The sequence below is a fragment of the Chiloscyllium plagiosum genome, chromosome 3 (assembly GCF_004010195.1).
Source record: "Chiloscyllium plagiosum isolate BGI_BamShark_2017 chromosome 3, ASM401019v2, whole genome shotgun sequence".
In the NCBI taxonomy this organism is placed as follows: domain Eukaryota; kingdom Metazoa; phylum Chordata; class Chondrichthyes; order Orectolobiformes; family Hemiscylliidae; genus Chiloscyllium; species Chiloscyllium plagiosum.
In genome coordinates, this window is record NC_057712.1 from 89,452,358 (window position 1) to 89,469,622 (window position 17,265).

Consider the following 17,265-nt stretch of genomic DNA (forward strand, 5'->3'; position numbering starts at 1 on the left):
ATGTCCAGTTACTTAAATCATTTGGCACTATTTTCACCCTCAAAGACTTCTCGTAGGGGAAGCCTAGACAGAAGTGGTAACAAGAGGAATTTGAAGAATATTAGTCACGTGTAATACTGTATTTCCTGTTTTGTTTTCAGGTGTTGCTGTTCATCTTGGCACTAGAGCTGAAAATTTTCACTCTAATATTGTGAAAGTCCATAACATTAGCTCACTCAAAATGAAGACCTGAATGAATGGGTTAATCTGACTCTTAATCGCCACACTAAAGAACCTATAAATGAAATCATTCAGATCATGTCACCAACTCTGCAGCGAAGCTCAAGTGGTTTATAACTGTCATCTCAACCTCAAGATTATATTGTTGCATTGAAATTTCTCTAGGGTATTTGTTATTTTTCATAATATATCTTATTAATTCAATGGGAAATTGTTGTTCAGCTTGAGATTTACTTTTATCTTGGCAGTAGCTGTCATCGTGGAGGCTGGCTGCTGGTGTCTTTCCTGCATTATGATATTTATACTTGGTGATTAATGAGCGTGACATCAAGAAATGATTTGCAATTGTCTCCCAGGATAATCTATAGTTGATATACTTTAAAACGTGTACCAAAATATTATGCACCTATAAAACAGACTACATTATCAGTACAGTCTCCCTTCCGGTCAGTCGGCCCCATTAAAACCAAAGCATAATTTATCACCATACTTCATCAATGGGCCTTACGGCATGGATATCCGGAGAAAAGTCTCAACTAAAGTTAGAAACAAGAATGAAAGATATCAACCAAGTATTAAATCCCTGATAACGGGTTAGAAAAATTAAACAATTCAGCATTAAACTCTATTACAGCATGAAATTGATTTAAAGTGTTTCTTTTGTACACTTGATAACTTGGAAGCTTTGAGCCCTTGCCAGACATATTTGAGGAAGGTAAAATGACAAGGTGATCCTGATGTTACGTGAAGGCACATGATGAACTTGTGTGGTTGTTGTACATTGGAGGCATGAGGCAAGTATTTTTCCTTCACAAGGGACTTGTGCATGTTCTAAAACCTCTGGTTGCAAACAAAGTAATTAATGGCAAATCTGATCCAATGTTCGCTACAACGATTAAAGCAACGGTGTGTTGTCCAGTTTTAACTGATTAAATACAAATTACTTATTTTTCCAAGGTTGACCATGCCCCCCATGAAAGTACTGAGGGAAAAACGTAAAGTGGTTCCTCTTTCCCCCTAGTTTTGTGCTTTGCATCACGTGATAGTTGAATAACCGTAGGACTGTTATAATGAGACCAGTTACCAAGAGAAAGCAAATTCTCATTTTATGAACAATATTATTATTATGTGCATTTTGCCTTTTTTAAAATGAGCTCACTACATAAATATGAATAGTTTGGCAATCAATTTGATTGGTGCAAATATTGGAGATTATATGGTTATACTAACCAAATATATAAAACTAACATTAAATACGTTATAATCTAAATCGTTCAGTAATCCGTGTATTATTGTCCATTCGAGCAGTCTGAGACCACCAGCAGACGTGGAAATCGAAGTGAGACTGCTAAATATCAGCTCTGATACTTAGTTTTAACAACCTGAAAATGCAATCCCATCAGAATACAATGAAGTACAGTACAACTGTGAAACAACGTGGTGGCGTATACAAGCGTGCAAGGGATAAACAATTAAAGGAACTGACTCTAAATTGGAATCTCTCCTCATCCTGATTATAACTTACTCCCTCATTTAAATCAGAACACTTCCAAAACTTTAGCTCAGGTTTTCCCTTGTAACCACATGAATTACTCTCCCGTGCAGCACTGGCTGCTCAAAGACACGATCTTAGAGGCTTACATTGAAAACACTAAAAATGATTTTTAAATTAGTCATTGCAAAATCTGCAATGCTTTAAATCCATTCTCAGGGTTCGGGCGTTGTTGACAACATCGGTCTTTATTGTTCGTCTCGAATTTAATGTCTTGCAGATCGCTAAGAGACAAACACTTTAGTTAGGATTAGGAAAAAAAAGCTTTCTTTACTTGAATAAATATGATTAATGCATTTGGATTTTTATTTTGGTAAATCCGACAGTTTCGATTTTATGTTTACTTATCAAGGCTTCCTTTTAACCATTCAACAAGGACTGAAATCAAATTCATAAATTGCCTTGTTAGAATTTGAGCTCATGTTTAAATGGTTTTATTACTCTAGCCTTCAGGATTACTGGTCCAGTAACACAATCATGATACAACCACAACATGGCGACATAAACCCATTAATTATAAAAATTTAAATTGAGCATCGCTACGTAATTTTTATAAATAGTTTAATAGATAAAGATCATCCGGCAGTTGCTTTGTCAAACAGGACCAAACCTGTCATCATCAGTTTTTTTTTTACCTCGAGGCTGCATTGGGCGACAATGCTGCACGAAATATGTCAAGATACATGTTCCTTGTTATAAGGCTAGGTGCAGAAGAAGACCATTCGTCCCATCGAGTGACTTTGGCTGAGGTGTGATCTCCAGCGTTTGCTATTTTCCTGGCTGAAGTGTAGATGCTTTCTAATCATCCTGTTCAGAGATGTTATTACAACCCTCTGGAGCAGGTAGGATATGAAACCGGGTCTCTTGGCTCAGAGATAGGGACTCTACCATTCCATCACAACAGCCCTTGACAGTAACTGATTTTATAATCCTCATCTCCATTTTCCTGCTTTATCTCCATAACCGTTGATTCCTTTATTGATTAGAAATGTGTGCACTTGTTCCTTGAGTATAGTTAGCGACCCAGCTTATTGAAGATTTCCCCAAATTCACCAACCTCGAAAGAAAATAAAGTCCTTGTCTCTGTTTTAAATAAGTGACTCTTTATTTTGAGATGATGCTCTCAGGTCCTAGGCTCTCCCCCAAGGGGAAAGTCTCCACATATCCCCTGTCAAGCCCTTTAAAATCTAATATCTCAATAAAGTCTCCTCTCATTCTCCTAAACTCCAAGAGTACAAGTCCATTTTACTCAATCTCTCATAAGAATATTCCTTCATCCATCAGATCAACTATTAAGGTTAGATTAAGCAACCATGGCCTATCTGGTCTTTTTGATTGAACACTGATTCATTTAAAATTACTCTCTTCCTGATGTCTCAATAAATTTTCCGATTCCCGATGAAATATATAACTATTGTAAATTATCATTTTAGCATCTTTGCTAAGTTTTTGGTTCACTTGGCACAGATTTAAAAGTGTCAGTATTACTGGGTAATTGAACCTGACAGCACGCATCGACTCGTAAACTGTGGAATTGGAGTGTTTCAATATGCAATGTAAACGTCTTGTCAATGGTGCAATGATTAGTATGTATCCCACTGCCTCTTTAACCATCGCGTATCCATTTTGTGTTTGCCTACTTACATAGATGTTAATACATACACGTCCTTCCAGTTTTTTTTCAGCAAGGATATATGAATTCGATACTTTTTTTTTACCAATTCCGTATTAATCTTTTTCTGTATCTGCCTAAGTATCAGACTACTCTCACACGCGCGAACTTGCATATACCTACATTTGTATCCAACCTGGAAAAGAAGTCATTACTCCACGATGGCATGAAACCTGCAGCTGCATCTCTTCGAAGGCTACATTCCTGTCAACTTCCCGAGTTCGAAGTTTTTCTTTTAATCTTAAATCCTACGGGAAGATGCAATCAAAAGTACACCTAAAGCAGCTTGAAAAAAATGCTCTCAATCATGTCCAACCGTGCTTCCCTTAAAGCAATGCGGTTATACACAATTAATGTTCGATAGTAAAGGTGAATAAATAATACACTTCAGACCGCTGGTGGTAACGCTGTCCCCCGTGTAAATTACTTCCTACTAATTGAACTGGTGCTTATAAAGGCGAATCCTGATTCAACACAGACGGCGAGGAAGTCAAGCAGCAAGTCACGGCCAAATCCTTCATTCTTTTGACGAATAAGAGGAGAGTTAGTACAATTCTTCTGAACATAACAAGAATGCTACAACTAATATACACAAAGCTTGCTTTAAGCAAATTACAATGTCCCAAATTATTTAGTGTCATAAGTAAGTAGTGGACTTCACATCGACAGCTTGCAGCAAAACTGGGAAAGGGGTTGGAGATTACCAACAGCATTGTAACTGCGAACTTTTTTCTTATTAACGTCCTGTTGCCTTCAAGGGCTTCAGGGTTATAATAGTGCTTGCTCAAACAATCGTTTAACCCACTTGAGCTGCAGAAGATTTAAGTGCATCTAACTTCTTACATTATATTTAAAAGGTAATCCAGTTTGTGAAACTTATGTTGCTATGTTTAGTTTATTACTTCGCCTGATAGTTTTTGTTAGAACAAGTTAACCTTCCTGATGTTTAGCAACATGCGGGAGCATCATGTCAGAGATCAAACTGTTGAAATGCAAAGTCTTTTCATCAGCGTGATTATAGTGAGTCGCTGAGAAAAGCGCACGAAAGCATTCTCATTGCTAGAAATACAATCTTGATACAATGTTTGGTCCCTTTTTGTTTGCCCAATAGGAAATGAAAGCAGTAAATGCTGGAGAAACTCAGCAGGCCCGGCAACATCTGTAAAGAGTCGAAAAGTGTGGCGCTCGGAGAGCACAGCAGGTCAGGCAGCATCCGAGGAGCAGAAGAATCGACGTTTCGGGCATAAGGCCTTCATCAGGAATGTCATTCTGCTGATCCTCGGATGCTGCCTGACCAGCTGTGCTTTTCCAGCAGCACTCTTTTCGACTCTGATCTCCAGCATCTGCAGACCTCACATTCTCCAACATCTGTGGAGACAGAAACAGAGGTAATGTTTCGAGTCCAGTGTGGCTCTTCCTCGATGCTGGATGCTGCCTGGCCTGCGAAGATTTTTCAGTAATAAGTTTGTTTTTCTATCAGATTTCCAGCATCCGCGCTATTTGCTTTTATTTATGGGTTCAGTATAAACCGAACCTGGATGTGACATTGTCTTCCAAAGAGTTTGCTTCAATGGTATCCAGGAGGTAAATATAAATATGTTGCAGTGTCTTTTTTTCACAATTTATTCAAACTTGACTGCATACTTTGGAGGTCAGCATTCAGATGCTCACGCGGCTATTTTTGTTTTTGAATACACAAACGCACAAAGAACTCAGAAGAAGATTTAAAGTAGATTACAGACTTCACAGTTAGTGTAGTATATGCACTGATTGTTCAACGTATGTACAGTTAACAACTTCTGCCATTGTGAACTCTTTTTACCTTGACCTTTTAGACTGGATTCTTAAAAGATCATGAGTTGCAAGGTCCTGGTGTGCCTGACCATTGATAACACCGTCATAGCCACAGCCTTGTCAGAAACTCAGCGGGTTATTAGAGATGAATTCACAAACTTCACATCAATATTTTGAGCTTTTTAAAGTGCATTTCGCGGTAAAAAGAAACAAAATGAACCTTGCATTTGGATAGCAACCCTCACCACATCAGGATCTCCAAAAGCGCTTCAGAGCAAATGAAGTGTCTTGAATAGAGATCGCTACTGTAATGTAGGCAACTCCAGCATTGAAACGGATAACCAGAGATTCTGAGTTGTTACAATGTTGGATTAGAGATTCATATTGACAGGAATTCTGCTAATTTCATGACATTGGAATAATAGCATGGGATGTTTTATCTTTACCCGGACGGATTGCAGGCCCTCAGTTTAAACAGCACCTCGGTAGGTCAATAAAATGAAGTTTGGATTATATTCTCAAGAATGTTTTATTCTTATTAAGTTATATTTGATGTTAGATATCCATGAAACGAGCAAATTCGGTGCTGCAAAATCATGTTAGTGCACGATATTCCAGCGCATTAAAGCTTTAAATGAGACTCAAGGCTGTCATCCTGTCCTACGCACTGCGATCTGCAATCTGGGAGCAACTGAGCAGATAAAGGTAGAACATTTGCCTTGAATGTTTACATAGTGGCACTAGCAACTCAGTTCACGGCAAGTGTGAACTGGAAGTGGAGTAGTTTTGTACCCCTGGAAGAATAAGCATTGCAAAAAAGTCTTTAAAGCGGGTGGATCTCTATTATACTGCACATGATGAAAGCTTAGACAAAGTTGTACACCTACAAACGCTCTGCCTCCAGATTTGCTTCTTTCTGGTTACAATTTCTAAAGTCCGTGTATGATCTGGTAATACAGACGAACTGAGTTCACTGCGGAAACCCATATGTCTCTTTCTAGCGTCAGTTTGTATTTAAACACTACACACGCCAAACGTTAATACTCAGGTTAGAGGAAAAATGTTTAATTGGACATTTGGGCACTATAAGCCATTTTTATAATGACCATAATGGTTGACCTAGGGTGCACTTTAATGTCAATGCAGTGCACTTTAGGTTAACCATGTTAATAAAACTTTGCAAAACTTTAACTGGCCTCCGATTTAGGACGCTTTTTGGAAACTACAAACTTAAACACTAAAACATCACGTTTTGTTTGAAAGAAAACGTACGATTTTATGCATTGTAGAACAAGTTGATGAATGGAATCCGATCTAGAAAAAAAAAGTAATCTTATGGAAACGTTTAGGAAAATTGAACACCAAACTTTAACCCTCACGTAAATCTTAATTGTTTTGAGTATTTCTACCGTTGCTCTGTGCATATTTTGTATCCTATTATTTATCAACTGTTTGCTATTGAACTGTTATTAGCATTTGCAAATGTAAAGGTAAAATGTTTACAGGTGCAAACATGATTTAAAGTCTGTTTCTACCAAACCCATGAAATTTGCATATTGCTTTTTATCTTTATTCTCTAATTATCAATTGGCGCTTGGCTCCTGAATAACTTGTTCACTGTAAAAAGTCATGGCTGTAACACTTGTTGTCTTTACCATTTTTTCTATGAGCAGGCTATGAACGTCGCCTTGAGTAATTTTGAAATGTGGCGACCAAAAAAAGGTTTACGAACTACAATTATCCGAGTTTGCAATGCTAAATAGCACCCATGTGCCTTTTTGAAAAAAAAATCCATGTACCCGTACAAAAGCTATTTGACCAAGACTATTCACACCGTAACTGCTACACGTCTGGAGCCATTCACTATACACAAAGAACTATATATTTCTGTTTATCCATGAGTGCAAAGGGGGATCTCAGAACTATCAACAGATGGAACATAATATTTGACTAGTACGGTGCATATGGTATAACTGATATGTCTGACTTGCGCTGGGTTGCATTTCCTTTCGTTTAAGTACAGTGTTCCCGCCAAATTTAAAACGTCTCTGACACAGCAGACTGCAATGGTAATTAAGTGCGTTGCTGAAGGATGTAATAGTCTCTTCAGATGATATGTCGCTTATTAAAAGACACAACTAAGCTTGAATCTGAGCCCAGATGAAGTGGTAATGAAGAATTGAAAGGATACATTAACACACTGGTTCATGTGCATATACAATACTCTTATGGTAGCTTTAGACTTTATAGTTCTTGTAAATTCTTACTGTAATTGTGTAATGAAAGATACTGATATACTTCTCAAAGTTCTCCAAAAAAATTAAATAATTGTATTTCAAAACTATTTCTGTTTTACATTATCACTGGCTGGATTCCAATTTAACCTGTATGCTATTCTTCAGCTAAATCCTAACTACTGCATCATATGTGTAAGAGTTAATTTACAATTGGGACCATTAGCAAATAAATTACTGGAACAAAACATTTACATTTTAATTCATATTTTTAAAATATTTTCATACAGTAACAAGGCCGTCTAGTTACATCAACATATTGCAACTTTCTTTAAATTTCTAAGATTTATCTTTGTGATGATTCTGTTTTTCCCCAAGTAACCAACACCTAAACCAGACAATTCTGGAGCCGTTCCATTCATTCTGAGAAAACTTGAGAGGCAGAATCTCTCCGGGTGAACCGCCAAGAACTGAAATCTTTCCATAATGGAAATCAAAATACTTTGGCATTCTAAGATTCGAAACTTTGCTTACGTGCCGTGCCCTACGCTACATCATCCTCAGATACAGGTATACCAATACTCAACATTACTAGACCTCAAATCAACGTGTCTTTCCCTGAAGTCTTATATACCCGGACAGACAGCTGGGAACGACCGTTTCAGTCATGTTGGAGTACTGACGTTCCTGTCTGATTGTGTTTAAGCGTTATTAACATCAGTAGTGGACACCTATTGATAAGGGTGCACGCAATTTACACCGCAAGATGACTGAACAACCTGAATTGATATTTTGGCCATGCATGGAGTGAAGCAACACAAAGCATAAACAATACCTTATTTAATTTTAATAAAATAGCCGATACCTAGATCAACAATAACCCTTAACTTAAATAATGAAGCGGCAAGTGTAAACGGTAGAACTTTATTAACACCAATTTTATGCATTCATATTTGTGGAATATATTTACTGAACAATAATGTGTACGTATCGCAAACCAATAATCATATGATAATGGAAATGCTGTTTTCTATGTCAGAATCCTTTCTTATTTTGATTGTTTCTCTTCTATGTGGAGATAATTATAAGTACATTCAACAGAGCTAATGAAATGTTGAAGGGGAAGAAACTGACCTTTTTTCACGCCTGGATAATCACACTTGGACTTCACACAATGGAGGTAAATAGTAGTCGTGTGCCTTTGTCGATTTGCACAAAGGAAAAGGGGCCAGGGTGACAATTCTGGTTAGTCTGCATGAGCAAAGACAAGTGGTCTGGCAGAACTCCATGCCCAAAACTTGGTTTTATTATTCCACAGAGTTTAATGTTAGATCGCCTGCTGTTCGTTAAAGCACAATATCCCACTTCTGAGTCTTGCACAGGCACCACTTAATAATGATCAGGAAACGTTGGGCATGCACCCTCGTCTTGAACCTGTCCAGGCTTCTAGCAAACTGTGTGTTATTTTCGACACAGACTTATCAAAGAAAATCAGATGCAATGAAAACAGTTTGTAGATATATGCTTAGTGAAAAGCTTGACCCAGAAATGAACTACAACATATTGTTGAACGTCAGGGTTTAAGAAAGGACATTCTTTTTCTTGGAAGTTTAGTAAAATGAGCCGATTAAAAATCTGCTTTGAGAACGCGCTTTTGTCCCGAGCAGAATGAACAACTCTCAGGCATCCATGTACTGAAATACTCTAACCCAGAGATTGTAAAAGTATCTCCCTCGTGCGGCAGTTACTGAAACAGTTTAAGCAGAGTGGGTTATTTAATAACTGCGTCATCATTGATGGGAGTGTCGACCCGTCCAATTACTCTGTTCGCACACAGTAATAAGAAAGACCACGTTTTATTTTCGTCTAATTCCATTTGATATGTTCAAAACGAAAAAGTTCCTGCAAGTTGGTCGAAGACTTCTTAAAATTTACAACAGCTACACAGTGATGTTCACCACCACAAGCATGAATTCCTTGTTGTTAGTGGCTGTATTAACTAGAACTAAATTAGAAAAAGCGAATTATAATTGTCAAACGTGTTTGAGATCTTAAAAAATACGGATACATGTGAAAACGTCAATGTGAACAAGGACAATCGAAATGTATCATAAATTACTTACCAATAACATTTATTTTCTATTTGCATGTTAGAAAATCAATTAAACTAACAAAATTAAATATATGCAATACTGCTGAGTTTTGGCCTTGTATAAATGTTCTCTTTTAAAAAAAGTTTATCATTTGTTTTAAAACCATGAAACGTAGTATTTTGCTTGAACACAAACCTGTTTTCCTAAAAATGAAAATAAAAATTATATATTGCCTTCATTGTGCAGTGGACGAGTTCCAGATATTTCGATATGTCACATTTATCAGCAGCCCTAACAAAACTGGGCGTTTTCCTGTTAAAATGGTTGTCTAAATATCTTTCGGCATGGTGCAAATTTAATAGTCCCAGATTTCTTTTGTTATCTCGGGTGAAATCTCTACTTACGTTAAGCAGGTATGCCACAGATCCGATAATATATCACGCCTTCCCTCATGTCTTCGAAAATTGCAATACAAGCTTTACAAGATTAGGTATCACAAATCCGCCGTTACCGGAGAGAAAACAGGGAAAAAAAGCACGAAAAACTCCCCAGTACAATTAGCAAGTTCGAGCAAGCTCGGCTGTGATGAGGAGAAGATACAATATTTATTCCGCGTCTCCTGGGATGGAGCGCTTCTGTCTATTGTCTTCCCAGTTCAATGCTGATGCTTAATTTTCAAAACTTATATATTACCAAGGGACCTACGCCATCAGTTAAGAAAAAAAAAACCCGACAAGTACAAAATGTGATACAGGGAGTTGCTTTTGTGCAGAGGAAACGTTATTTCGCTCGGAATAGATGGATTCTTCCTGGGTATAGAGGGAGAATATCATTTCTGGGGGAGAAATCGAGTGGTTTTTTTTACCTTGCTCCTACTGAACGTCTTTCTGGATTGAAAAATGTCAGCAGCGTTCCCGGGTCTCGTCCATGATCCCGAGGTATTTTTATTCTGCTGGTGATTTTTATGACATTTCTAAATCTGTGGTAATCAATTAAAAGTTATGTTTCTCCCGGCTTCAAGAGCAAATTTATTCGTTATGACATCTGTCGCGAGGATGCCATTCGATGCATTGCAACAGTTGCCACAATGAAAAGGAAAGCGTTATCCCCCAAAAGATGGGAAGTTAAGTAGCTAGATTTAGTTAAACCGCCGTGTATTGTTGGAAGGGATTTGAGCCTTTCCCATTGGTGATGGACGGGTTTGAGGCGCTTGTGGTGTATTTTCTCGCAGGCTTTAGTGTTTGAGCGATTGAGCAGATTGATCGCACTTATCTACCTGCAAGGTATAATAAATGACAAACAGGATTTGTTTTCTATTCTTTTTCTCAGATACGTCATGATGGATCAAACAGCTATCGTCTGATGCAGCTGGGATGTCTGGAGTCAGTGGCAAATTCTACAGTCGCCTATTCATCCTCATCCCCTTTAACCTACTCGGCGAATGGAACCGATTTTACCTCGCCTTATTTCTCCACAAATCACCAGTACACCCCTTTGCACCACCAGTCCTTCCACTATGAGTTCCAGCACAGCCACCCGGCAGTCAACCCAGATGCCTACTCATTGAATAGCCTCCACCATACCCAGCAATACTACCAGCAGATCCATCATGGAGAACCTGCAGACTTTATCAACCTTCACAACGCCCGGACTCTCAAGTCCTCCTGCCTGGATGAGCAGAGGAGAGAGCTGGGGTGCTTGGAAGCTTATCGCCGACACGATCTGTCTCTGATGAGCCATGGCTCCCAATATAGTATGCTCCCAGACCAAAGACTTCTGCCAGGTCCAAACCTAGGGCTACCGCCTCCGGGACCTGATGATATACAGGTAAAATTAGCATTCATCATCATCTAGCAGTTCCAAAAATACAAAATCCCCAATAAGAAAACATGAATTCGTTTTTCTTCTTTACAGCATCATTTTTCAGACCTCGTAGATTTTAAGTCCGTTTTTATAAAGTCCTCTCCCCCCCACCCCCTCAATGAAACATAGAAATGGTTTAACCATGTTCTTTGTCTGCTCTCGGTGTTTTAGAACGGAGCGAAGCGAACAAAGGTTACGGCCATCAATCTAAAGTCGCTTCTAACCAGTAAACTAGAAGGCAATATGCCATTATGGGTGAAGTATGTTCTGTAACACTGTCCAGACCTTAAACAAAAACAAAGGCAATATTGTAACTTGAATAAAGTTCCTTTTGGTAGCGCACCAGCAACTGTGATTTCTCTCTGCTGGAAGTCGTCCAGTTACTCACCGCCAAACGTGGAGAGTGTAAACAAAACAGAAATAAGTCAGAATCAAAATGTGAGCAATATTATTTCCTTTCGCAATTTAATATCGGCCGTTCCGAGGTTGCTCAACTGAAGAGATGCTGTTCTTGTACCTGAATTATACATTTGGCTGGTTTAAATTGTACTTATTACTCACAAGTATCTTAGCTGTTCTGTCGTCATTCGTTGCTGTACGATCGCCTTCCAGTAACTTTCCGAATCTACCAGCACAAATAGAAATGGACTTGTTTGAAAATCGCATTTTAAAATTAAAACGGTCGAAGGCAATAAACTTGAACGCAGCACAGCGCGACTTCAAAACAAAGGCTAAAGGGAAGGGTGATTGATTTTATTTCACGAAAAAACTAGATCAACTCCTTTGTCTATTTTAAAAGGTCGTTACTTTACAATCGAGCCTACATTTTTGGCATTACTTTAAACATAGCGAATCACAGGAACGAGTTGCAAGTTATCATTTTCTCGCCGTTGAAAAAAATGCATGTCTAATTTGTAACACTTGAAGTTCATACTCACGTTCATTTTGTTTCTTGTTTCACGCTTGCACAATTGGTGCTCCTATTTTCTTAAAGGTCAATTCATTAAAAGTAGGATTTTGAAAACCTTCTGCTTGATATCTCACCCGTCGCAGTGATATGGGCAGTTGTCTCTAAGACACACCGTATTTCAGCTCAGTTGGTATATATATTTTATAAAGAACCTTATCTCTTGGATCAGAAGGGAATTAAGACGATTAGTGCCCGTAAAACGTGACTTTCCCCCCTCTCGTTTACCAAGGATAGGACGGTAAATGAAATAGCAGAGTGTCAGGGCCGAGAACAGAATTGTGGCCTCATTACAGAGAAGTTCTCAAATTGGGTCTCAGAAAATCTTAATTCAATGCAACGCATTCTGCTGAACTAAACCCCCTTTATGGTCTTTTTCCTCTGCCCAGCACGTCTGGTGCTCAATTTTATACTTGTACATTTTTGGTTCTTTTCCTTCACACAAAGCGTGGGTTTTTTAAAAAGAAAGGATTAGAGCATTTGCAAGCGAGAAACAATAAGAAAATGAAATGCGCGGGTGCACCGTAGTTTATCCAATTTTCGACTTCATGTCACCCACCTATTTACTTATGCAATGTAATCTGACCAGACTAGTTATTTTCTTGTGTTCTTTTAAAGAGCATGTGTGTGCAAGAAAAATAAAGGATCGAATGAAACACTCAATGAAAGTGAGATATGTTTGTTATTCGACTAAGATTTTGGTCTTCGGGTTAATTCTGTGTTTATTAAAATCTCCATTCGGCTCCTCTCGTCCTATTGCCTAGTCCAGCGGCAGAAAACGTTTGTTTCCAGCTTTTAGGTCTGCTTCCTCGCCAATTTGTGCTAAACTCAAATTGACTGGAGACTGCTTAAACAGCTGAACAGATGCAAACGTTCTTTAGCCAGTAGATACATCTTTGAGCTCCCTAAAAAGATTTGCTATGCTCAACAAAAGAAACTGTCACACCTTTTCCTCGTCACAAGTTTAATTTATGCTTGATCTAGGATTTTTTTTATATATTGATTCTATAATCACTTTAACCCCAGAACATAAGAGAAAGGGCTGCAACTTTCTAAAGGTTTACAAGAGCGCGTCAATGGGACTAAAAGGAGAGGGAAAAGGGAACAAGGCCAATTCGAGCGATCTTTAGTATGGGACACCTCTCCCTCAAATCTTTTCAAACTTCTCCATGGGTAAAGAGCTTTATATTTTTGGTAGAGAAATTGAAAATTCGTGTGTAAACAGAATAAAACTGTTTATCGTTAATATGTAAATATAATATGGGAAAAGTAATTCCAGTGAAAATAGAATAGCTAAATTAGTTCGAGTTTCCATGGATTTATGTATTTGACTGTGATTTGACTGCCAACATCCCGAAACTCATTGTACCTTGAGCAAACCAGGATTATTTAATAGAACTAAAAATCATTCATTTGGCCCAAAGATACATTATATATTCTAAAATATATAAAAAAGTGAAGAAATAATGCAGGAATGCAATTCAAACACGTTTGCTGTATGGTTTTCATCGACATATTTTACAAGGAATCTTTCCCGATAAAGGGATACTTCAATAATTACCTTAAAACCAGCTGTTTGAGAATGCAAAAAAAAAGAGTTTTTGTTGCAAATTCGAACAGAAAAGGATAAGCTTGTTAAAATCGTTTCTGGGTTGGGATCAACGTGAACACTGTCAGATTTATTCAAACAATGTGATGACAGGATGTTCATTTTGTTTTAAATTCAATCATCCTTATCTCGCATTTGTCTTTTGATTTACAGAACACAGTGGAGGCGCAATGTGGGTTAGTTTTAAACGGTCAAGGCGGAGTAATACGGAGAGGTAAATCATTTGTCTCTTTTTTTTGGTGCTTGACGGCGATGTCATAAAAACCATTCAGAAGTGAACCGGCCTTCACGTGTATCCAGAGCGCGTTGCCTTGTATCAGCCTCGGAATACTGTAACAAGGGGTAGAGGGAACAACAAAACATTTAGAGTACGGGGTGAGATCTTGATCAATTATAGTTCGCGTTTGCCTTGCTCGGACTCTCAGAAATTAAAGCGGAACCAAGAATGTTATAAAGCTAACAATCCGATCAGGCATCATTTGAATAATAACCGGAGAATATTAAACAGTTGATAAGTGGCTTTCTTTTGCCTTTTGTCTGCACACGCATGTGCTTTGCTTTCAAGTTAACTTGCCTCATATTGAATACTTTTGTAACCCAGTTGGGAACATCATTGGCATCACCTGATGCGAGTGCATGTCTTCAAATAACTGCAATTGGGAAATGGCACATGGCTCTACTTTAATGAAAAGACTCATACATATCGGTCAGTGAGGAGCTAAAATAAGAGTTGGTTGCTGCTGCGTAGCTACTAATTGGCCTTCATTTTCCGCCATTGTGAGACACCAGAAAATGGTATCGATATATTCATATACCAATTATCAAAAAAAAGATATTTAGAATACATTAAAGTTACTGGTACAGAATTGTGGGTAGGTGAATTCCCCCCCCCCCCCCCCCGGATCTGAGCATGTCCTGGAAAGAAATCAGTTTCCCAAAGTGACACCAGATTGGACACGTTTCAAATCTTTACCGCGTTCTGGGCAGAAATGGTGGTCCTGCCTGACTGCCGCCGCTTTGGTGTGGAGAGTTATTCAGTTAAAAACAAGACAAATTCGTAGGAAAATACGAAAATAAGTTTCATTTAACTTATTCATTTAAGCAGAGATTTTAAACAAATCCAGAATCACAAGACAATTTAATTTATCTATTTTTGAAAGGAAAAACAGATTTTCCCAGATTGTACAAGCATCTATGTTCCTCTGTGAGCGGTGAAATGAACTAGTTTATACTTCCTCGTTGCAAACCCCACGTATTGAATAAAACCAGAGAGCCGCAGTGCTTAAAAATGTCGTGAAATATGCGCCTAGGACAGCCAAATTCTGCGCCTTGTGAAAGTTGCAATTTTAATTTAATATTGAATCTTTGACACTTTGCCTATAATGGAATTTTATAAAATGCTGATCAGAGGAGGGATCTTGGCGTAATGTTCGTCAACACATTTGAATCTAAAAATAATTTCTTGTTTTCAAATTAGTCCGCTGAAAATTATAGAACTTTGTGTTTAAAGGAATAATATTACACATATACCTTCTAATGTAGGATGGAATGTAAGTTAAATATTAAGCTCTTAACAACGCGTAAAATAATTCTAATCGATTCGAACTGTTATTGATCCGACCAATAATAATAAGTATTTAGTTCCACAGACTTTTAAACAACGACTTTTCATTGCAAGTAACGTTTGCAATCAATTCGTGAGATTGAAATGCGTTATGTGCAGATTAAATGCCATTATTCCAAAAGTCAATCACGTTATCTACATTGCACGCCAACCTTTGGATTGTTGTCAGGATGTGTTCAGAAATATGGGTAGAATAAAACACTCAGTTGGTGCTCAAAACAGGCCCCATCGCTATAATCCTTCCTTAACCACAGGCACCTTTCCAGTGAGAATGACTTGTTATGTTTGCCAGTGCTTCGTATTTTTATTGAAAATTGTGAAATCATCTCATTCTCAGTGTATCAAAATAGCCGGTGGGACGCACGATCAATTTTTTTCTTTATGTTCCCGATCAGAAAGTGTGAATGCACAGCGCTGATCAATTCTAAGCGTCCTTCACTGATATGCGCGTTACCCTGGTGCTATCTTAGTTTAAACATCACATGCTGTATTTAAAATAGGCCATCAAACCGTTTTAGTATTTCCACGAGGACTTTCATGACCAGGAAGTTAATAGTCAACCTTAGTAGTTTTGTTCGCAAGCAAATAGACTAACCTTTTCGCTTGCTTTCTTTGGACTATTGGACTATCTTACCTGACAATAAAGAATAATCACTCCTGAAAGGTCAGCAAGTCTGGGTGCTATTTAGCTTTAATTCCGAAAAGTTGTTCTAAAGGGAAGGGAGGATGCTAATAAAGTCAAGCATCAATGCCAAGAATCGTGAACTCCCTTTGGAGTTGCCTTTCTGAGAGTGGGGAATGTGATTCTGTTTGAAGCACCTGTACACTCTGGCGCCCCAGAGCACAATCGGTATTCTTTCTATCCACAAAGACAGCTTTCTGAGACCTGAAATCACATAGGTGTCTTGCTGATGCCATAATTCCCGAGATTGTGTTTCTTTGGGGTCATGAGACTGAAATATGTGAAATGTTGGAAGTCCACTCTGTAATCAGAAAGAGGCAGGGTGCAGTTTGTACTCACTAGGAAGTGTAGGGAAGCTGTGATCTTGCAAAGAGAGAAGTCATACCTGCTTAAAACCACCTAAGCTGAACCTATCAATGTCTGAAATACATTGGACTTAGTGCATAATGTTAATCTCGTGAGGAACATTGAGATTTTTAAAAACACATAGTCAAATCTTTAATTTTACCTAGAATGGGTATTTCCAATCCAACATTCACAAAAATAAGTGAGAGACTGCATGATTCTTGTTCCTCAAAGAACTGCCATGACCATTGTTCACTACCACTTACACAATTTATTGTCTGCCAGAGGTGTTATCTTTTATGAGATCTTAAACAAAGATTCCGTATACACTCTAAGGTGGATTTTAAGGTTCCCATGAAACTATACAAAAAGACCAAAGGATTCCTCAAGGATGGACAAGCAATATTATCCCATAACCAACATTATAGTAACAGATTATTTAGACATTAGATTAGTGTCATATGTAGATCCATGCTTTGTTCAAGTTGTCTGTTATGTTTCTGTCGTTACAACGATGATTACAGAATACTTGCTTGAGATCTTGAACCAGAACAGGTGTTATATAAAGTCATGTTCTATCTTTACTTCCCACCAAAAATATGTATAATCAC

The 17,265-nt window shown here is 38.0% G+C and overlaps 1 protein-coding gene across 1 annotated transcript in view; it reads left to right on the forward strand.

Annotated features, from left to right (window-relative positions):
- Nucleotides 1-10,398: 10,398 nt before the first annotated feature.
- The window catches only part of tfap2d (transcription factor AP-2 delta (activating enhancer binding protein 2 delta)), a 119,353-nt gene continuing 112,486 nt past the window's right edge, over nt 10,399-17,265 (forward strand). Inside the window, exons 1-3 of the mRNA XM_043687491.1 lie at nt 10,399-10,502; nt 10,894-11,391; nt 14,157-14,217. Of these exons, the coding sequence (XP_043543426.1) occupies nt 10,464-10,502; nt 10,894-11,391; nt 14,157-14,217 (598 nt within the window). The 5' untranslated portion in view covers nt 10,399-10,463. The remainder of the gene's footprint in view (nt 10,503-10,893; nt 11,392-14,156; nt 14,218-17,265) is intronic.